Source organism: Anser brachyrhynchus, assembly GCF_964034855.1.
Source record: "Anser brachyrhynchus genome assembly, chromosome: 13".
In the NCBI taxonomy this organism is placed as follows: Eukaryota; Metazoa; Chordata; class Aves; order Anseriformes; family Anatidae; genus Anser; species Anser brachyrhynchus.
Genome location: NC_137708.1, coordinates 8,069,246 through 8,092,410, shown reverse-complemented (window position 1 = coordinate 8,092,410; position 23,165 = coordinate 8,069,246). Strand labels below are relative to the sequence as shown.

The following is a 23,165-nucleotide window of genomic DNA, read 5'->3' as shown; positions in this document are numbered from 1 at the left end:
TGCATAAATTATTCTGCTACTTGAAAAGGACTGAATGTAGATGATCTTAGATAACTGAGTACAACTGTCCATACAGTGTGCTATTTATTAGGTACCTGCTTGCATTTTTTGTCAATAAAGACTGAATCAAATGCTTTCCATTGTTCTGTGCTCAATGCAGGACTCTAATCAACTGTTTTTGTTGAAGTTTAGTATTTCTTGTGTTATACTGATGCTATTGAAGAACTTTGTGCCTACTGTGTATCTGAGATGACTTAACAGGGCCCACACATAGTACACTTAGAGTATTTTCAAGCTTTATCAATATGCTTCTATCGAAAAACGTGGAGACAAAGTTCCCTGCCTTGTATAATTGCAGAAGGAAAACCTTTTACAGCCTTGTGCCACTGCTTACGCTATGATATATTGTAGCCAGTAGTGACACGTTTCTGTGAGATGATACAAAATTCCTGTCTCCTCTGAAGATCAACAAGATAAGGTAAATAACCTAAAGCCTTATCATGCTTCATTTCTGGTAATTATGGTCAGTCTGTTTAACTGGAAAAATAGGATCTAGTACCTCAAGAGGAAAAAAAAAGCTGTTAATCACTTCTTACTGCCACCATTCACTAAAAGCAACACCATATTTTTAAGCTTTATTAAAGACCTTGCCCCATTCTCCTTGTCTAGTACTTCAGCACAAGCACTTTATGACAGCTGAAGAGTGCCAAAAAGTCAATTTGAGTGAAAACAGCTAGCCCGGAATGGAAATATATTCATGCCTCTGTTGGCTCTGTTAATATAAAAAACACCTGCAAAATGTGACTACATCACGCAACTATGTGGATTTTACTAGACAGCAAAAAGCTTCAAATGCTATGTACCTGGAAAAAGTCAACAGCATCCAAAATGTGGCTGAGAGCTCAAAAACACCTGCTTCACAGACTCAAATTTTGTAAGTGCCAGGCACCACCACCACAACCTGCTACCTGACCGGGGCTTTACTACAAGCTTGAGAACCTTAATGGGAACATATATGAAAGAAAGTGGTGGCCGTCCAGGTGGGCATCTAAGGCCTGGGAAGAGGAGGGTAACGAGGCGGAAAAAAGGGGATGTGGCTGTGGAAGAGCTGTGCTATGGAACAGAATGAGACGAAAGGCTGAAATGAGGAAATCACAAAGGTCTGAGTAAGAGAAACAGGGCAAATTACCATGGGAACAGGGATTAAGAACGGACAGAATATATTAAACAGAGCCTTGGGAGGGTACAGGTGAAGGATGGAAATTCAGTGTGGGGAAGCAGCGACGGGGAGAAAGATCGTGATGCAGAGGGACGAGCGGGCACGAAGAGTTATGGCCTGGGTAACAAAGCAGGAATATTTTAAAATACCGGGGAAATATCCCAGCGGGTGGAATGCGCACAGCCGACTGAAGTTACAAAAAAGCTATCTTGAATAATTTACTAGGCGTGGGATTTATGGAAAAAAATGGTACTTATCTATAACCCGCCTTTCTTCTCCGCTTACTTTTGTTCGGAAAGCCTGCCTGCAAATCTCACCTGCAATGCAAACCGATGCAGAGACAGCCGAGCCTGCACAGAACAGCAAAAGTAAAAATTATAGATCATAAATCATAAACCCTGCCCTGGCGGGACCCCGCTCCCTGAGGTCCCCCGGGGCCGCGGGGGCTCGGCGCAGGCGCGGGCCCCGGGCTCGGGGCGCCGTGCGGGGCTCCCGGCGGCGCATGCGCGGCCGGCGGCGGAGGGGGGGGGGGGGGCGTCGGGCCCGAGGCGCTCGCTCCGCTCCCGTGCCCTGCCCTCCGCGCCTGTCCCGTCCCGTCCCGTCCCGTCCGCAGGCGGCGGCGGCCCCGGGAGCCGCGGGGCCGGGAAGGGGCCTGTAGGGGCCTGTAGGGGCTGCCCCCGGCATGGGGCGCTGCTGGGGCCGCCCCCCTCGGCGGGCCCGGCGCGCCCCCGGCCCCTGCCCGCGGCGCCGCCCGCGGGGCCTGTAGGGGCGGCCGCACCGCGCCGTGGGGAGCGGCGGCGGCGGCGCGAGATGAGGAGCCGCGGCGGGCGCCGGCAGTGAATGGGCGTCGCGGCGGAGCGGGACGAGCCGCAGCCGGGGCCGGGGCCGGGGCCGGGGCCGTGATGGCTCAGGAGAAAATGGAGCTGGACCTGGAGCTGCCGCCGGGGAGCGCCGCGGCCCCGAGCGACGGGGGCGGCCTGAGGAGATCCAACAGCGCCCCCCTCATCCACGGGCTCAGGTGAGCGCGGCCCGGCCCGGCCCGCACCGCTCCGCTCGGCGGGGCTCGGGCCCGGAGCCCTCGGCCGGTGCCGGGGGGAGGTTAGGCCGGGCGCCCGGAGCCCCGCCGGCCGAGCTGAAGAGCTCCCGGCCCTCCTCAGAGCTCCCCTCGCTGCCCTCCGGCCCCGCCGTGGGTTTTGGGGCTGAGACCCCTTGGTGCCCTGCACGGCAACTGGGCTGCGGCCGCTGCAGTGGCTGAAGCAGCGACCTGTGCCGCTGCCGGAGCTGCCCGAGTCCGGCACAAGTCACAGCCCTCTGCGCGATTACTGCAGTAAGTGCTGCTGGAACAGCTGGCAGCGACAGCGAGGAACGTAGTTTGATGGGACCCTTCAGTTACACGAGTTGCGCTTCTAGTGTTAAACGGTGTCAGATGTCCTGTGGAGCGTCCTGGCTGATACTGGTTCTGTTAGTATGCAATACTGGGAGAAGCACGCGGGGTGGGGTGGGTAGTTTTGTTTGGACGTTGCCATTAGCGCGACAGCGGCTGGTATTTGCAGGGGGCTCGAGTTTTTGCACGGTGTTCTCTGTCAAGCTCTCCTCGGCCGATACACAGGCAAGGGCTAAGAGCAAAGCTCTCAGACGTGCAGGTCTGTCGCGTGCTTTCTTTGACGCTGGACCGGGTTGCCTTAGGGAAGCTGTGGATGCCCCATCCCTGGAAGTGTTCAAGGCCAGGCTGGATGGGGCTTTGAGCAACCTGGTCTGGTGGAACTGGGTGATATCTGTGGTCTCTTCCAACCTGACCCAGTCTATGATTATATAGTTTCGTGTTTGGGTAGCTCTATAACTCAAAGTGCTATTTCTTGCCTCTTTGGGGCAGTTTGTGAAGTTGGGGGATGCCCCCACATCTCTTAGATGATGTCAGTAACATCTAACTTCAAGGTGGGCTATGTGCTTCTACTAGCAGTATGTCCACAGGTGGGAGAGCATATTGACACTAAACTTTTGTAAAAGATAGCATAATATATAAGTATTTGTTTTTTCCCTCCCCTTAAACTTCATGTTTCTGTAAAGAAATAGATATCGATTGATGAATAAATCTCTCATAAATGTTGTACCAAAACAACTGACTGCGCTACAGTTCAGAGAAAAATTAGTGCTTTTGCTACTCAGTCGTGATTTAATTTTAAGTAAACATTGTATTTCTTTTATATAATTTTAATAAGCCACTACCATTTTACAGTTTGATGCAGTACAGAGGTATTGTGAATGGTAGTTGTTCCTCAGGCAGATTTCTGAGCAGGTAAACTAATTATGTAACCGAGACATAGGTGTTCTTATAAGCTTAGCCTTATAAGTTGTTCCTTATGAACTCTGAGACGCTCTACTTTTTAAAAATACAAAACAGGCAAGTGAAAGAAACAGCCCAGCATCTAATAATCATGCTGTAAACAAACTGTTCAAGTCAAGTTCAGGGCATATAGCCTGAGCTTTTGCTGTAAAACGGCGTGTATACTACACTAGGTGTTTATAGAGATTAAACCAAAATCCCACTGAACTAATTTCAGGTGGTTGCAGTGGTTTGCCTGCTAGTTAGGAATTTTCCAGTAGAAAACTGTTTTTGCAAGATTACAGCTCTTGGCAAGAAACTTCATTTTTTTCCCAGAACGGCTTTGTTGGGTAAACTGAAACAAAAGCTCTTGCTCTTGGACAGCTTGCTCTTTCTGCTCCGTCACTGCCTACTGACTTGATTTCCTCGTTAACAGATTTAGTAAGAAGCGTAGAGAAAGAGGTGCTGTAGAGCCAGAGAACGTCTCCAGGTGAATATTTTAGATCACAGAATGTACCTTTCACAGAACTTTTGATTCCTATTCTCATGCTAAATCAAATTGCTTTGTTTTCTTTTTTATTGGGAACTATAAGAATTTTCTGTGAAAGATAAGTCTGAGATCTGACCAATTCTCTAGTGTTTTTGCAAGGGAAAATAAAGGTAAGGATATTTATATTTCCTTCCTCTCCCTTTCTTCTCTTCTAGTCAGCACTGAATATTGGACTCAGCCTCTGACAATGTGTTACAGAATCCTTCAAATCTGTTTTTTTCCATTCAAAACCTGGATTTCAGCATGCACCGTTTATGCTGTGCTGTGCACTGGTGTACCAGCCAGCACGCTTACACCAAAGAGAAGTTGTAGTTGTTGGCCTCAGCCAGTAAATCTCATCTCTAAATGTCAAATCACGGCCCCTTTGAATTCCTCCTGTTCTACTTCCTGTCAAAGAGCAAATGTTTGATTTCTTGTGGGTGTAAATTGAGTGAAATGTCTTTGAAAAAAGTAGATGATGTCCAGTCATCGTTGTATTTGATGTTTTAGAGGCAATACATTCTTCTTGGTGAAAAGCACAGTGCTTGGAACAGTTGCTATTGACTCTTAGTTCTGAGTATGGGTTTGCTAGCTTTCATCTAGCTCTAAATAAAAATGATCTAAAACTTTTGTCCAACTGGTGCATTTCATAGTGGAGGATTCTGTCTGGCATGTCTTTAAAGTGCATTATGATTATCAGCCTTTAGAACACACTAATGCTCTTGGTCAGATTAGTTTTAAGAGACTATTTTTGTTGTAGCTGAGACAAAAAGATACAACCCAGTGAATTCCTGTTATTTGGATCTTATTACAACCTTACGTATGGATCTGTTTGCCTATGCAATTCCTCAGTGATTTTTAGGCATGAGGATTGCAGGGTTGCAGCTCAAAATTCTATGTTCTAGTGACCACAACTGTTTATTTCTTTTCTTCAATCTCATTTTCATTAAGTACACTTGATAACATTAGCGATGACCAGAGAAACTTACTGTAGGAATCAATAGAAACAAAGTTGCCTTGAGAAAGGAACACAGGTTATGGCAAATAATGAACCCTGTGCTATTAAGTTGATGTGCTGTTTCCCGATTACAGACATGACTGGGGTCAAAAGTCTTAAGCATACTGCGAAAGCAGTTTAAAAAGTCCTAATTTAACCTCTGCTGAAAAAGAGTTGAGAACTTATTAAACGTTTGTAGTGATAAGTGTTATCGAGATGCTGGATTTTTTGTGCTGCTGGCACTCAAGCTAGTTTCCAGTTACTGTTTGTATGCCGTTACAGATTTGTTCTGTTGAATGATGTCTGAAGCCTGTAGCTGTTCCAAACACAATAAATTCCCACAGAAATGATCAGTCTTAATTTTTCAGTTGTTCTGCAGTCTCAGTGTGATTAATTAAAATCATTAATTAAAGTAGTTGAGATTTGGGTGAAAGAGCAATTTGGTTTCCATTCAGCCAACATGCTAGAAGTGTTCATACATATGCGTCTCTCAGGCGCTTTGTCTTGAAACAATCGCTGTCATAGCATTTGAAACTGAGCTTACAATAAGAGGTACTGTTTGATGGGAAGGAAATGGCTTTTGCATTTGACAAGTGTTTCTTTTCACAGTGATAATTCACAGGTGTTCCAGGCGAACGTGTTGCGAACCCGCAGGAACAGTACCACAGTTATGAATCGTCACAGTCTGGTAAGAAAACTATTAGACAACCACGTCCAGCCCAAAGCAGAAGTGTGCAAACAGGAGGAAAGAATAAAATGAGGTTGTAATCTGTGAAACTAATACCACATATTTTCAGAAACAAGGCTCTACGCTGACGTTAATATGCTGTAGCTGTAGGGAAATGTTATTTATAGGCCATTTGGCCCTGGAGAGTACTTGCATTTCATTGTTATCACAAATTTGTTTATAAAATGCAAGCTGATGTTCTAAGATGGAGTAAGAAAGGTAGTTAGCAAAGAAAACTAATTGTATAGATGAATTATTTTTCGGTAAGCAATGTGCTAATTATTTCTGAAGTTTAAGAAATAAATGCAGTGATGTTCCAATTTTAAATTTCTTGTTATATAAAAGTCAGAACAGAGTGTTGTAATCAACAACTGATATAACAAAATACAATGGCTGATAGAACACGGAGCTTGAGACCCCCAGAATGAGTAATTCCTCCTCTTAGAAACATTCGTTTGTGATTTCAAATTTTATCACGCTTCTGTTACTGCAACTCCCCAAAATCTGAATCTTTAAACTATTAATCTGAAAATACAGAGCTTCAACCCAGAGAAAATATAGTATATCTTGTGGCTTTAGTACCTTATGAATTGTGATAGGAGGGTGTGATTTTGACCAATTGAGAACACCTGCACAGGACTGCATAGATTGGTTTGGTAACCCTTATCAAAAGGACCAGGGTACATTGTTTAATAACATTAGTTATTTCCTCTTACTAAAAGGAATTTTTTGTCAAAGTTTCGTGCAACTTTTCCTCTAAGATAGCCTTAGGAAACAGGTAGGCTTTTAGGATAACACCTAGCTGCATTCAGCAAGTTTTGGAAAAATTGAGCTATGTTCAGGTAGGAGTGGAGTAGCATTAATTTTCTAATTAAAATTATTTCACAAAATAATGCTACCATACTGGTTTCAGTGCATTCTGATTTGTGGATACCCATGATTTTTTTTGCTAAGTTGGAGCCCCTTGTAAACCTGATGGCAGTTACCCTGTTTCTTCAGATACCTTCTGACAATGCTTTAGAAATAATCTGTTAGCCCCATGTTAATGGGTGAAGAATGCCACTCTCATATTTTCTTGATTGCTGCCTCTTAAGTAAATTTCTGCTTTAAAGTCAGGCCAGGCAAGTACTTCAGCAAAGGCTTGCGTCTGTAACAGAACCAGGATACTTATTTAAAGCTTCAGAAAGATTATTAGAACTCGCTTTTTCCTGCTAAGAAATAAAATGTTATAGACTGTATTGTGGTAAAGAATTCTTAAACAACAGTCTCTTTATTTCATGTATTTTCTAGGGTTGCAGCTTAGGGTAAGTTTGTTTATGCTTGTGGACAGACTAAAGGAGAAACAAAGGTGAAAGCTCAGTTTACTAGGTTTATTTCTTGAATATCTTCAATTGTTGGGGGGAAAAAAAAAGATGCTAATTTGGGAAGCATTGCCTGTAACTTGTCATGAAGTGGGACTAGTTCTGGTATGGCTGTACCAGAAACAGACATTGCAGTCTTCTGGATTTTGTAACTATTCTGTTTTCAATAGTAGATGAGAAGTATTTCTGGCTCAATGAGCAAGGAATGAAATGAGAACGGATTCCTTAAAAATGAACAAAAAGTTGAACGTCAGAGAGAACTAATACTTGTCAATGGACAGTTTTTCCAGCATTAAGAATAAAAATATTCTAGAAAATGAGGTAACTTCCTCTGTTAAGAGAGGAAAGCCAAGTGCAGTACTTAAGAACAAAAATTGTCTTAGAGCTAACAAAGGAATTTTCGGGAACAATTTTCAGTTTGCATTTTTGGGTTGTCATGCCTGAAGTAGAAGAGCTTTTCAGGGAAGAGAGCGTGGGCTCCAAAACTGGCAAGCAGCATCTCAAGACCGAGAGGTGAAAGGTAGGATAGGTCTCTTCCCTGTCTTTTCCCTACCATGCATTTTCCTCTATACGAAGAGCTTTTTCTCCGTGTTTATCTTGCACCTGGAGCTATGTAGGATCCTGTCCCTCCAACCCCTTTTGGGGGGCACATCAGAGACTGGAAGTAAACACCAGCACCCGTGAAGATGTATCCCTGCGGTCTTGTAGATTTCTTAGGCTTGTAATTCTTCTTCTCTCCCTGCTGTGCAAGTGCTGACAAAATGCAGTTGAAACTTATGCTCAAAATCAGGTGCTTCATTGGCCGCTATATCAATGCCTTGTCCACTTTGAAACAGTTCTTTGAGTTGGGCTGTTTTACGTTTCTGTTGAGGATGGCAAGCAGCGTGGAAATGGAAAGAAATTTAGAGATTATCCCATACTTCTCGTGTCTTAAACCAGAATCAGCTATAGCTAAGCAATTTTCGGAAAATAATTAATCTTCAGCATTAAGGACCTTAAGCAACTTCACCCGGTATTCTTTTTAGAGCAAGGTGTAAATTTCTGACCTTAGAGAATATTCCAAGATGCTGGATGACATCTGCTTTGATAAATTTAATTTTACAGTAGGTGAGTGATAAAGTATACTTGAAAACATTTTTTGTGTTTAAAAAACCTAAGTTTTACTACAGTGTAAGCGGTAATAAGGAGGGTTAAAAGGTTCAGTAACTGACTCAAACTGTTAATGTGAAGAGTTTATATAAACAATTATGGGTTCACCTAACATTTTATGTTAAATTTGTGGGGGAAAAAAAATAATCATTTTTCTGATCTATGTTGTTACCTCACATGGGAACAATGGGAGTTGTTAAAAATGCTTTGGTAACTGAAGGTCATATTCTAGCACCATCTTCAGGGCCGTGGTGGTGGTTGTCCTAGTTGCTCAACTACATTCTAAAATCTTTTCTTTTTTTACTAACATTTCCAAGTCTCAGACTCCAACTCTTTTCTAATGACAACTACAGGGGCTGCTATGCACTTCTGTCTGGTTCTTAATCTGCAGTTTTCTGGTAAATACATGTAATTGCCAAGAAAGGATCATCTATGCTCAGAATCTACTGTTTATTTCCTTCCAGAATACATCAGTGGCATCTAGTGAGTAATTTTTTTTTTCTTTTAAGGCAAAACACTTTTAGGCTGTGGTTAGATGTTCAGCTGCTATTTCAGCAAAAGTATTGTTTTGGTTTGTGTCTTTTTCTTCTTTTTTTGCTAGCTAAGTTCCCTGTTATGGTTCACTGCGTGGCCCCACAGATGCTTGTGTTGGCAGAAGAGAGGGGGCAGTGCAGGGCCAGAAATGGAAGGGCAGTGGCACCAGGGGCAGCTGACTGCTTATTTTGGTAGTGCTGCCTGCCAAACTGGTGCTAGTGAAACTTTACCTTCAGTGAAAAAGATTATACAGCATACTGGAAAAGGAGAAAAGCAGACGGTTTTTCTCTTCCATGTTGGTAATTTAGTATTAATAGTTGGTCATTTGTTTATTTATTAAGCTTTGTGCTCTCTTAAAGTATCTGGGACTTAGCATAATTTTAACAGATGGATTCAGTTTGCTTTAGCAAGTATTTTAAAGTGACTCAGGCTCCTAATAGTCTCTTTTTATAAGAATTAAAGTACTATGAACAGGGAAAAAGTGGATTTTGAGCACAGAGTGAAGATCATGACTTGTTAGAGATGGGATGTAGGATTAGTCAAATCTGCATCAGATCCTGTTGAGGAATGCTTTGCTGTCTTTTTTCTATTTTTTTACTGTATACTGGGACCCACTGGTTTGATATATGTTCTATTAATGTTAAACCTTAAAGTACTTGGATCAGTCATAAAATCAGAATGTAACGAGTGGAACAAATGCATTTCTACTGGGGAGTGACAGAGTGCACAGGCAGGAATGCACTATTGTCCAAATCCTTTTCTGTGCAAGAATCAAGGTCAACTCAAGGTCCACATCGGTTCATCACATTTGGACGAAATTTTAGTAGGTATATAGGATTTTTGGGAGCCCAGTATAATAGTAAAGTTGACTTAAACTAGCCTTAAGAAGTAGCTAATTGTAAACACAGGACATCAGTAGTGTGTGTTGTGACTACGTTCTGCTATGAGCATTAAACGTCTTCTTTGTCTGAGATTAAAATCTTTTGCAAGTAAAAGGGCTCGATGTTGGTTTGTTTAGAGGGAGGATTCTGGATATATGAAGCCTTAGTAATCTGTCATAATTTACCATAGTTTTTTTAGGACAGCAGTCTTTGTATTCTTCATGACACTGATTAGAAGATGGTGCAGTACCTGGTTAACAGAATGAGTATTAGTTCTCTGACCAGCTTGGTGAAGCTGAGGAGGCCTCACACTGCATGAAATATGACAAACATTTAGTGGTAGTACAAACCTTACTTACTGAACACATCCGTTTTAAAAAGATGCCTTGTATTTTGAAGGGGTTTTCAGGGAAGTTAAACCTCTCTGACTAAAGCTTTGAGTTCTTGATCCCTGGTTCAGTTATGACAAAAGCCAACTGATGGTCAAATGTTTTGAGGGATGGGAAGTATATGAAAGTGATATTTTGAGAAAACAAGCACTTTAATTACTTTGTTTTTGAGAATGCACTTTTAGATCATAGTGTTCCAGGGAGATCTTGATGCAAAGCTTGATAGAATTAAGAGCATTTTTAGTGACATCCTCTCCAATTTCAATTTTTGTCACCCAAATATGTGAAGCTCTTGAGAAACCTGAAAGGAACTATTTAACTCTTTGATAGCCTTCCAGTAGATGATTTTATTTTCATCTGTCAAAGTACTCATTTGTAGGCAGGTAACAATCCAGAAGTTTTTTTCACAATGTGTAGTTTTGGGTTTGTGTTTTTAAGGATCTATTGGGGAACCTGCTGGATGAAAATATTTATGCAACCATATATATGAAAGGTAGCAGTGTGCTAGTTAAAAGCAGCATCATTCTGTAGAAAAGACTGTACAATGTAGTTAGCATTTATAATAAACTCATTATATGCAGTTTAAAATATATATAGAGAGAGAGTGAGTTTAGGATAGTGCTGTAGAGTAGTTATTAACATTCCTGCACCTTTCCCTCCCTTCTCCCCTGTGTTTTTTTTAAGTGTTTCAGCTGTATGTTGTTTTGTTCTGCAGTTTGTGCCATCATCTCCGATACGTATTCCTAGCAGCCGTCTTCATCAAATCAAACAGGTAAGAACAGATTGCAGTTCTTTTTAAATATTGTTTATAGGTGGTTAGCTTTTTTGCAGTTAATGTGCAATGGCCTTCAAATAACTATAGATTTTGCTATGAAACAGTAGACTGCTGCATACTGTATATCACTACTTCAAGGTGTATTCAAAACTAAAGGCTGTATCTTGTTTGCAGAGTTCCAAATTTTATCCAAAAAACAAAACCAAACCATAAAAACAAACAAACCACAATTCTTATAGTAAAGAGAAGATTTGAGAAAGAAGAAAAAAAATCTTAAAATGGACATTTTAGAAAAGAGACCTTTAAATGTAAACCCTTAGTGTGAAGTTTCACCGAGTTTTTGGCAGTAGAGCCAGCATAAATATTCAGGGGCAGTGACAAAGTATTCCTCAACTTGTGTTGGCACAAGACTGTGTGGCCATAAAAAGAACTGGATAAGGAAGCAATTTGGAAAAAAAAATAGTTCAAATGCATTTGGCTGGGCTGTTTTTCATCTGTATAATATTCTTATCCAGATCATTACTTGTGCTGTTATGGCATGAGGGGAAGGACCTAAGAGCAAATACTTAGGAAAGGAGAGGGGTGTGGTGAATATCTGAAGCCTAAATAGCACTGTCACCAGACAACAGACCACAGTCTAAAGACTCAAATTTTAAAATCAACAAGTCGAAACTCTTGTGGCTCTTCCATTTTAATTTTGACTTTTTGACGCTAGAATGATAAAACTGGCTTGAAGATGTTTGATATTTTTTTTTCATTTAAACTTGCAAGTTTGCCATGGATAGACTTGTTTTCTTTCTTTTCTGTAAAACTAATTGAATGCTTCAGACAGCATTTTTTGGAATATGGCTTCTGAAGTAGTGTAAAGTGCTTCTGCTTCTTGCTGTGGATATTTAAGGTGCATGCGTAGTAACCCTGAAGAAAATAACTGCTTGTGTTTACTAAGTAAACAACGTACTGGCTTGAACAGATTCTGAAGCGCTCAAGTGAGTTTTAGAGCTGAGAACATGAATGACTATAGTTTTGTTGCTATATTTATTACGTGAAATAAAGTTTGATAATTCAAAATGTTTGAAAATACTTTTGCATTCAAAATTATTCCATACATTTATTAAGCTGAACGCTGACACTTCCTAATTTGTGTTTGATAGCTGAATTCAGAAATTGAAATTCTCAGTACTCTCTCTTCTTACCAGCACAAATGGGAACAGCGTGCTCTAATTCTGAGGTCTTTCAAATCTTAGCAAATCACACAATTGAACGAAGATAGACTCTCCCTACATATGATGGTGATTGTGAAGATATTTAGCTACACTTTTATTCTTGAACTGAATTACGGAATCTCCTCATTCACTCAACGGACTGATAGTATTCAGTTAGCATTTTAAGGAATGGTTCATAGTCAAGAGGGGAATGAATCAACTTTGTACGTGGTGTTAAAGTTTGTTTAATTACACCTCTGATCCATTTTAATAGTATTTTGTGATAGTTTTAGAAAAAATACCATATCCCAGATGCTGACGGTGTCTAGTTAGCTACATAGAGTAAGGTGTATTCCTTATGCTGTGGATCCATGCTTTTAAGCATTATTTATGCTAGTTTCTACTTTATAAAATAATACTATGCAAGAGTGCATAAAGATACTCTATCATGGGCACAAATTTTCATTTGTATCAACATTGTTCAGTTTTGTAACTACCTCTTGGATAACAGTGAATGTACAAAGAAAAAAAAAGCTTCTTGAGAAACAACCACCTCCCATTAACACTTAGTATGTGATGGTCTATCTTGAAATGTTTATTTCCTTTTCTCTCCCCTTTGCTTCTCTTTATGTAGGGAGAGCTTAAGGTTACTGTTACTCAACAGAGTTGAATAAAATCTCCTCCATGCTGAAGTGAAATGAAACTAGTTTTTTGCCGACTTGCTGTAGCAGATCTTTTTTTTATCTTAATTTTTCATTTCCTACTCTTATAGGAAGAAGGAATGAATTTGATGAACAGAGAAACAGTACATGAAAGGTAAACATTAAGGCAAACTAACATACTTAATACAATTTTTTTGTGGGCATAGGACAATACATTTGTTTTCTTCTTTATAGAGAAGTGCAAGTAGCAATGCAGATGAGCCAGTCATGGGAGGAGAGCTTGAGCCTGGTAATGCATTCATGTTTTCATTTGTATTTCTATTATCAGCATCAAGACACTAGACACTCGCATGTCAACATTTTCTTTTATATTTTGACCTACTTTTAAGGTGTTGATATATTGCTGCTTTTGATAAGCAATTTTTCATGCTAGTAAGGCATAGAATTATCAATTTTAAATGGATACCTGTCAGTTCCTTGGACTGGTATGTCACAAAAAATAACATAAATGTTTGCATGTCCAAATATTCTTCCATGTTTTGATACTCCACAAGTAATGTTTAAGGCTTTTTTTTACATGGCTATGTAAATGTGTGTGTGTATATATGTGTATATATATATATGAATAAGAAGGGGGTAACTATGGAATCTTACTCAATTCCACATGAAACAGTCCTTTTCATGTTAAGATAGCTGCTCATAAGGTTAATTGTACATCCTATTTACAGAGTGACAATGATTTTGAAAAATCGTCATCACCAAAGCAAGTAGACTTTGTCCCAGTCTCTCCAGCTCCTTCACCTACCAGAGGAATAGGGAAGGTGAGCAAAATGCAGTAACAAAGCTTTTGTATTAAGTAGTGCTAACTAAATTCAATCAACCTAGCAGCAAAAGATTTAGCCACCTGCACCTTTCTACCTCAGCTGCAAACCAGAAACTAGAGTAAACAAACAAACCAACAAAAACACCTACCCTGAAACTCCAAAACAGAAACCACCATCTGAATTTTTATGGAGTGTTCCGTTGCTAATCTGTGGTTGATAAAACTTATTTTTCATTTGCTTTCAATGTAAATTAAGAAGAGGGGGCATACATTCTTATTTTACGAACTAGTCTGTTTACCCAGACTATGGTGAAATAAATGCTTGCCAACTTGCATGTGTTTTATGTAAAAAATTGAATCTCTCCAAATTTTTTTTCCTCAGTAACCAAAAGTGATATCTTGGTATACCCAGCCAGATTGGTTGCTTTAAATTAATATTGGATTGCTCATTTACCTGTGATAAGGATCAGTTTTTACCATGTGTGATACAGTATTTATATGTAAATAACTCAAAGTGTTTTGCTCTCAGCAATGTTTCTCACCATCTTTGCAAAGTTTGGTTAGTAGCAGTGGATTACCTCCAAGTCCTAGCCCAAGTCCAACAAGGAGATTTTCAAGGTAAGTACCAGATCATATCAATAATAGGAAATTGGCATAGCTAGTTCGCAGTAAGCTTTTGAAATACGAGAATTTGTTATATAAATAATTAAAATTGATATCTGATTACAGATGAACTTCATACGTTCATCCAGACATTAGATTTTACAGTGCCTTAAAAACGTTTGTTAAAATCATCATGTCAGAACATCAGGAAAGTGGGCTGAACTTCAGCATGTCTTTGCAGTGTAGTCTTTATATTGCTCTTAATCACTTTTTAAGTAATTCTACTAAGAAAAAACAAACACATCCAGAGTTTCTTACAGATTCTGGTTTTGATTTTATTGGATGTTGTTTTGAGTTATGTAGGAATAAAGCAATTAAATTTCATTGGGCCATAACACTTCAGCAAAGTATTGCCTGTCAGCTGAGAAATGGTCACTACCTAGAGTGTGAGCTTTTAGTCTGCCCCTGTTGTGAAATAGTGTGACCTAAATTTTTCTGTTAAGGTCTATACTTCCTGGTACTTCTTTTAAATAAATTAATAAATGAAAATAAAACAACAAATATTTTTGATAGGCTGTTTTAATGGCTATTTTCTTAGTGTTGTTTGTTATCTGAATATCTTTTGATTCTTTACATGTTTTCAGGCTTCCTCTGTTAATGGTGATATCAGTATAGCATCTGCCTTCTTTTAGCAGGAGAAGCCAGAGTCCAATTAACTGCATTCGACCAAGTGTTCTTGGGTCAATAAAAAGAAAAGGTACGGTATTTGTTTTTTGGCTAACATTATAAATTGTTACTTTTAAAATAATTATATAACTTCCTTCATAATTCTGTCCAACTGTCTGATGCTGTGAGTGACTAGAAATAGAGGGTGCTACAGTTGACCAAATAAATGGAACTGTTTGTAGTGATAAAACAGTCAAATTGATAAATTAGTATTTTCTATTTTGTAAAACTAATACGTGTTCTGACCTTAATGCCTCTCCATTGCTGTAGTCATATAGATCTGATAGGAACTGAAGTAATCTGCTTAACAAAAGAGAAATGCAACCATTGGTATACCTAATTTCACAAAAATCTTTTAAAGTCCTGACTAATTGAAGTACGCGAATACTGTATATTTAAAGTCACTCTTCAAAAACAAACTGATCCAGAGACCTGGTAGACACCTTACAGCTTTATATTCTATCATCCAACATTTTTTTTCAAGTTTAGCATAAGGTTATTTTATTGCATCTGTTTTTAAATATATCTTCTGCTTCATCTTTGTAACAGATCACTTCTGACTCTTGAGACAGATTTTTAAAACGCTTTTCTCTTTGTTCTTACATAGTCTATTTAAGCATATATCTGCTGTCCTTTCTTCTAGTGTATTTGGAAGTCAAATTCAATATGTAAGTTTAATGATAATTCTGAACCGCCTTTATTAATTGCAACAGGAAAACCACCTTTCCTTATTCTCAGCTTCTCTACTTTGATGGAGCTAGTCAGTGAACTGATTAGCTGAATAAACAAAATGAAAAATTGATTTTCCTCTACTGAAGGATAATTATCTGATACCTAAATCTCAGTCTATAACTCACTAAATTCTCCTAAATATTAGGCTGAAAGGTTTCCAAGCAATAGTCTTTAAATTTCAGCATCAAACTCCTGTGTTTTAAATATTACAGTCTGATGGGTGCTATTTTATGAGTTTGAACTTCTATTTTGTTTGCTTGTGGAAGTACATGGCAAGTAGATTTTAGTTCAAATGAGAAATGTTATTTTTTTTTATCCCTCCCTTGTCTCTTACTGAAGGGGTAACAGAGATGGAAGATCATCCAAAAAGATTATTCCAAGGATCCATGAACATGCTTACTCCTGAAATTTCACATCACACGGACAGTGTGGGATGGTAAATGCCATACTATTTATTTGTGTGTATTTCATCAGAAGCACTACAAGAAGTTTGTGGTGTGTTATTTTTATTATTAATACGAACATCCTGTATTTTTGAAGCACTGAAAGTATCATAGTAAATGGGCAGTAAGATTCACTACAATTTTGGAATTTCTTGGACCTTTGTTAACCTTTGTTAACATGCTTCACATATATGGGCATTGAGCATGTTTAGGAAAAGATACCTTATGGCTGGCAACTTTTGGAATCCAGTTTCAACTTGCAGTCAGACATGAACGGTAATGATTGTGGGTGTTTGTGGTTTTTTTTGTTTTTTTTTTTCTTTATTCCCTTGCTGTTAGTCACATCGGAAAATTAGTCTGACCCTCCCTGCTGGGAGGAGATAAAAAGCACTACATGAAAAAAAATCGTAACGGCTTGAAGTAGCAAGGTAACTGATTTAGTATTTTAGTCAAGAAGGTAGTAATACATATGGTACGCCTACAAAACTATCAAGAAAGCATTGTTTGCAGTATCTCTGGCCTTTCTGCCTCCCAGCTAAAGTACATAGCTGTGCACAAACTTTGAGCCTGTTGCAGTGGAGATAGTAAAATGGATGTGTTTTAAGGATATTTTAAAAACATACCTTTTTTTTCACATTCTATTCATAGTAGGCATAGCAGTGCAGGTTTAGTTTGCTGCTACTTGTTTTAGGAGATGGCAATTTTTAAAAATGGTTTGATGCCATCACTGGTGATAGAACAGCTACAATTATAATTTTGCATCCTATAAGACATGTAGTGATTGGTAAATTGAAGTATGTACACTATGCATTAAATCCCTTGGCAAAAGGCATCTGGATACATGGGGACCTTGTTAGGAGATGGGGTGAAGCTTGCAATGAATTTTTCAGCTTGATGCCTCTAAATCTCTAAATCGTTTCTGGGTAAGCTGAAGGAGAAAATTATCAGAATGTTATCTCTGTGTTTGGAAGAGACTGCAAGGTGTATTGTTACAGATTTGTTTAAAATACAGTGTTTACTGTTCCTTCAAAGATGTAAATTTGCTTTTAAAATGGGTTTATAATGAATGGGAAGCTAGTATTTGAAACTTTTAAGAAATATTAGAATATTTAATTTCTCATATCTTGATGTTGCTGTGTTTTCAGTTTGTCGTCACATGCTCTTGATGACAATAGAAGCAGTGCAGGCTCTTCTTGCGACTCGCCAGCTGAAGTTAGCACCAACACAGACTCTCCAGTCTCACTGTCTGACTCCAGATCTCCATTTTTACCAGTAGACCTTACAGCTAAGTTACCTATCGATTGAGAAGCACAAGTCTGCTAATGGGACACCAATCAACAGGCTGGATATCAATAAGACTTTTCTCTTGTGTGTAACTGAGTCTTTTATGTGATTCTGTTCCTCATAGGAACTTCCAGAAATGTCATTATTTCTAGAAAACTTCCAGAATAGTTCCTTGAGGAGGAATTCACGTTTCTAGTGATTTGTATGACATTTACTAACAGTACAGTAAGCATTTGAATTGCAAACATATCTGATGCTAACATGAGTGTACAAGCTATGGATTTCTCACGGATATATTCTTGTTGGTGTAAGTTACAAATACTGTATATACCTTCTGCTTGTGGACATTGGCTTTCCAACCGCCAAAAGGTGGTGTCCTCACTAATAGAAAGTGGTGCTCTAGGTGGTAAAAGAAAACTTTCACGTTTGTCCTCTGTCTTAAACCAATGAAGCAGCTTACTTAATTTGTTTTTATTCCTGGAGTGTTAGGTATTTATAATTTTTGTTTTCATGTGGAAGAGAGAATATTGAGGGGGAAAAAGAAATGAATCTTGTGTTCTGATTGACTGTTAATCAGTTCTGTGTTCTAATTAGATACCAAAAGAACAAGTTGGTGAATCATCATCTTAAATTCACATGTTGGATTTTACTCATGATCATGACTGCTGTTGTGACTAAATCCAAAGTTAGTGTGGAACCTTCTGGGGTTTTGTACTTTTCTTCTTCCCCATTTAGATGATGTATTAGAGTGGTAGATGCTCTGTTAATCTTTTAATGGGGAAAAACAGTAATAATGTTTGGAACAAAACATTAAATTGTGAGATTTTAGTATCTAGTACTTCAGAAGTACATTATTTTAACAGATAGTGTTTGTCCTCATGTATGACTTTTGATGGACAGAAATAATGAGGGACCACGAATGCTTTTATAAAGGCTGAGGTGATCAAACGTGCCTAATCAGTATTTAATCTCGTGATGTCACTTTTCCCCAAATATTGACATCAAGTTACTTCTGCTGTTGTGACATTCAGATGCTCATTGGAAGTCTAGAATTCAGTAATCTGATGTGTTTCAGGATTCTTATACTGTGTTTGAAAAGTCGGTAGGTTGAGGCATCCTTATTTCAACTCTGAAATTCCCCAAACAAGAGGACAAATCTGCAAACCATCATAGAGAGCTGCTTCAAATTTTCCAGTGGCAAACTCATTTTTAGTTGTTGACTCCTGTTATGCAATTGAACTTCCCCAGCTGGGTCCCCCTTTGTATGTGTGTATGCGTCTTTACTATGTGGTTTTAAGCCTTCTCTCCAGAGAAGTCAATAATGAAGCAAAATGTTTTGCTTTTAAACACTAAATCTTTGTAATGTGTAATAAAATGAGAAAAGTTTGGAAACTTCCTCGAGTAGGAGAGAAGCCCACTCTGAACTCTGCTGTGAAAGATTCACGTGGATGAAGCTTTGATTGAAAGCAGCCATAAAAGTAGAAATGGATGACAGCATGAAGACCTGGTGAGCTGAGGACCAACAACCAGTTATCCTTGCTGTAGAAAGAAAATAGAACCTATTTAATAGTTTTACTCAGTTCAATCAAGGTATGTCATAGTTTACTTCTGACTTCATTCCTCTTAAATTATTGCAATAGTCAACTTCCTGGTTGCAGATTCCTTTTTTTTTTTTTTTTTTTTTTTAGTTCAGACTGCCCTTTGCCCCTGTGGCCGATGGACAAACTTGTCTTTAATGTCTGTTTGGTTGTCATCTAATATGGCATAGTTTCCTTTTGCAGTTTCAAATATGTGCCAAAGAGTTGCTGTGCATTCACCCTTTTGTGGTGAGGGCGAGACTGTTTGTTTTTTTTTAAATATTGCTTATTTCTTAAGAATGAGCCTCTTGGTGTCTGTCCCAGTCTTTTAAAAAAAGATGCATCAATAGAGGGTTTTAATAGTTGCATGTGGGTCAACTTGTCTTTTTTCTGTTGAATATTTATGCTATTTTTCAAATAAGTGCCAATAAATGGAAACATAAATGTTTTTCTGTTTCTGCGCTTTGTTAGAGAGGTAACTATATTACATTATTACTTTAATCTGTGATTAATTTTTTTTTTCTTTTTTAAATCAGAATATCTATTGTAACACACTTCCACCCAGTCTGGTTTGCAGTGAAGTTGGCCCTAAATTCTGCAGCACGCTTTTCTTTTTCGTGGTGCAATGTTATCTTCAATTTCTGTGACAACTCTAGGAAAACTGAAGAATAAAAATGAACATTTTTAAAAGATAGTCTTTGTGGTTTGCCTTGGTAGGGCAATGCATGTGGTTGGAGCAAGAAGAAATATTTATGTATTTGCAGTTGCTCTTTCTCCGTCTTTTGTAAAAGAGAAATCATTTTAAACTTGTAGAATAAGGCATCTCAATTTCTTGTCCATCTGTGTCATCAACTAGCTGTGGTTTTGTGTCCTGGAGTCAAGAGGCATCTACAGTATTTTCCACTGAAATGTGAGATTGAATTTTGGAATTAAACTGCTGCAAAACGTGTATATCGGAGGTCAGGGAATTAGGATCTTATACGATGTACATAATCCACCCTTAACACACAGAGTAGCTCGTGCTGTTAGTATTACCTGCGTTTTACTAATTCTCCATTTACTTGAGAACAATGAATGTTGAAGCTGTGCTTGCACTGTGACATGGTTACAGTAGTATTGCATACGATGTTTCTTAAAAGATCTGAGTGTATTACAAGTGTTTTTGTCTTTGTCATCCTCTGAGAAATGCATCTTTCTCGTCTATATGATGGTCCTATATATAATGTATACGTGTAAGTATTATATATAAACTGGTTTTATTCCACTGTTCGTTCAGGACATCGAGCTGTTTCTCTCCAGGATTCTGCCATTCCTCCCTCTCGAAAGACACCCTTCTGCAGTCATGCTCGTGATCGGCATTTGATAGCTCTGTTTGAAAGCTGCCCCTGTAGGATTTGTTGGCAGTTAAATTGGGTCTTGGGCCAATGTGTCTTCCTTGCTAACTGATAGGTGTTTGTCTTCTTTCCACCTTCTCCAGACTGACATAGTTGCCGAGGGAACACTGATAACCGTGCCAGTGCTCAGGGGAACTGTATTTTTGGAATGAGCACTTACTGCATTTAGCAGAGGGATAGATACTTCATGGTGGAAGAGTGATACAAACGCCAGGAAAAATGAGCCTGTGCATCAACCAGATTAATTTGCTAGGGTCTCCTCTGTGTTGTCAGCAAGCCAACTGATCCGAATACTCTACAGCTGTCCTCTGTCCTCCTGAAGATTAATATGAGAACTTAATCCCAAATTTGTCCTTTTTGCCTTTCTTCAGAAGACTCGTCTGTAAATGATTGCTAACCTGTACAAACAAAATGGATCCGCAAAGTCTTGCGTGTTCTTGTGAGGCCAGGATATTTTGACTTATGATGGTTGGGATTCTCATGTCAGCGTCGTATTTGTGAGTCCAGTCCTGCTTTTGTGAGGTTATTTGCTAGTGAAATAACTGAAGATAGGAGTAACCACTGGAGCTCCATCAGCTAGCTTCGAGCTAGGAAGCAGCTTGTACGTTTCGTAGCAGCAGTCACTTAATGTTGTTCACTTTATGTTGTTGTGTTCTTGCATATGTTGCAGTTGTAACTTGTTTGCTTAAAATAGGCTCGGGAGTCATAATTAGAACGTGTGAGCTCTTTGTACCCTGTTCTAAGCAACCTTTCTCATCACCAACTGGCAGATGGAGTTTTAGTTGATCCCTCTTCTCATAAGCATGGAGTTAAAATATTTGTAAATGTAACTGAATGTTTACAGCTACAATACCATAATTATTAACCTTATCAATCCACAGAGGAGCACTTGGCTTGCAGGAATCCTTTATAATAACTACATGCAAAAAAATTGTCACCTCACATTTTCTTGTGTGGTGTCTGTTTCCAGGTTGTCCTTTAACCTGTAACAGTGCAGTCTTCCCCTTTCTTTGCACTTGGTATGCACTTTTTGAAAATGAGCATCCTTGTTTGATCTCAGCGTTCCTGTGATGAACTCGGGCCCAGGCAAGAGGCAGGCAAGGGCTTGGTCTGGGAGATGCTGTTCCTGTGCCACAGCGGGCTCCAAGCACACACATACCCTACAGCCGTGACCCAGCTCATGCTGGAAGGGGGAGATTGCTTTCCATTTTGGGGTTCTGTGGTAGAAGCGTGAGAGAAATAAATAAACTAAAGGAGAATAACCTCGTTTAACTTTTTGTAGTTATTTTAAGCGGAAACGTGGATTTAAGTTTCACTACAAGCTCCTAGTTCTTTATTCCGTGTCTTTGACATGCAATTTATCTGTCATTTTAATTCCTTCTTAGTATCTCGTGATGTGCTAGGATCAGGGTGACCGCAATTACATGTGTTTGAATTTATATTCCACCACACAGGTATTAAAGGGAACCTGTTACTCAGGTGGGCCACCTTACTAGCTTTTTCTTTGTAGGGAGCTCGGCCGTCGCTTTGATTGTGCTACTGTAAGCATGATTGTGCTCTTGCTTAAAATACTCCTTTGCTTATTTACTTTCTGCTACTTCAAAGACCAGAATGCATTACTTTGTCTGCATGTAATTCCCCAAGTTATTGTCAGTGTGGTTATAGAGCTTTGTAAATTTTCAAGAGCTGGTACACACTAGCTACAGTTTATCATATAAAGTAAACAGCTAGTTAGCTTACAGCAGCGAGCTCCTGCAGGTTGTGTTCTATAGAAGACAAAAATAGACCAAAAAGCGAGTGTATCCCCTTACTTGGCTTTAGTTGTTACACTGTGCTGCCTCCCCGCCTGTGTTCCTACCTCCATTACTTGTTTTTTCAGGATACACAGATTCTCTAGGCTCCTTTCAGTTATATGTTCAGTATCTTTAAAGGGCTCTTGCTAGACTGTGTGACAGTGGTTTCCGAATCCTCGCTAGCTGATGTGGAGCAGTGCTATGCAAGTGATACGCTGCTGGCAGTGGCATTCTTTATTTTCCTTCGGTGGTTTGTCTTAATTTGTATTACGGTCCGTTCCCTTAGTACTTCCAGTATTTTTGGCCAGGGGAGACTTCACAGAAGTTCAGAGGAAAAAGCATGAGTTGCTCTGACCAAGACTCAACCTTGCTCCTGGCAGAGAGGGCGATTTAAAGTTTTTAAGACCTCCTACACAGCTTGGTTCCTGAATGTTGAGGTTGCCCCAGATCACCACAGAACACGTGAAATGTGTCACTTGGCACCTGATAACTTTGTCCTGTACACAAAGTATTCTAGGATTGGGTCTACCGGCCCTGACAGGTTCCCACCTGTAGCGTCCCCGCCAGTGGGATGGATTGCCAGTGCACATCAGAAGGAGAAGGTGTTGGGTGATTAAGTGTGAGATTCATACAGCTGACGAAGGAAACAGGTGATGGAACTTGGCATTTATAAGGAAAGCCAGGCATGTTCGGTATACATTGAAAAACAAGGACTGACATACGGTGACTTATTGCCAAACCTACTTGGCAGCCTCTCTCTAGTTGAGGCTTGTTGGTTATCAGATACTTGCTGCATATGAACATAAAATGAAATAATATACAGCTGACTGGAAATTCTTAACTAGCTGATTCCAGAAAGAATTTATTTGCTTTGCTGTTGAAAGCACACTTCTGTGCATGGACTTCTCTGTGAGCTGCCACAAATACCACCGCTAAGCTGTTAAAATAAGAGCAGGAACCGTTACCACCTGATACCGTGTTTGGTTATGTTCCTCAGGCATGTTTTGAGAAATACGGCCACTGCCTGTTCTCAGGTGATTCC

General features: G+C 39.4%; 1 protein-coding gene across 2 annotated transcripts; it reads left to right on the top strand.

Annotated features, from left to right (window-relative positions):
- Positions 1-1,853: 1,853 nt before the first annotated feature.
- Positions 1,854-20,199, top strand: LOC308177054 (P2R1A-PPP2R2A-interacting phosphatase regulator 1). 2 transcript variants are annotated; one of them, XM_080553694.1, is made up of 10 exons: positions 1,854-2,237; positions 5,678-5,756; positions 10,825-10,881; positions 12,859-12,902; positions 12,983-13,037; positions 13,477-13,569; positions 14,101-14,189; positions 14,870-14,931; positions 15,972-16,068; positions 17,221-20,199. In XM_080553694.1, exons 1-10 carry the CDS (start codon positions 2,122-2,124, stop codon positions 17,378-17,380), a joined length of 852 nt encoding a protein of 283 aa, XP_080409820.1. In that variant the 5' UTR covers positions 1,854-2,121; the 3' UTR covers positions 17,381-20,199. The 2 variants fall into 2 exon arrangements, with proteins under 2 accessions (XP_080409820.1, XP_080409819.1); XM_080553693.1 differs by having other exon boundaries at positions 14,867-14,931.
- The last annotated feature ends 2,966 nt before the right edge of the window (positions 20,200-23,165 follow it).

Bases quoted from the DNA above. Each gene is read 5' to 3' on its own strand.
- LOC308177054 (XM_080553693.1), top strand. From the start codon at position 2,122: ATGGCTCAGGAGAAAATGGAGCTGGACCTGGAGCTGCCGCCGGGGAGC. The intron at 10,882-12,858 runs GTAAGAACAGAT...CTACTCTTATAG, and splicing joins GTCTTCATCAAATCAAACAG to GAAGAAGGAATGAATTTGAT. The intron at 14,190-14,866 runs GTAAGTACCAGA...GCCTTCTTTTAG, and splicing joins CCAACAAGGAGATTTTCAAG to CAGGAGAAGCCAGAGTCCAA.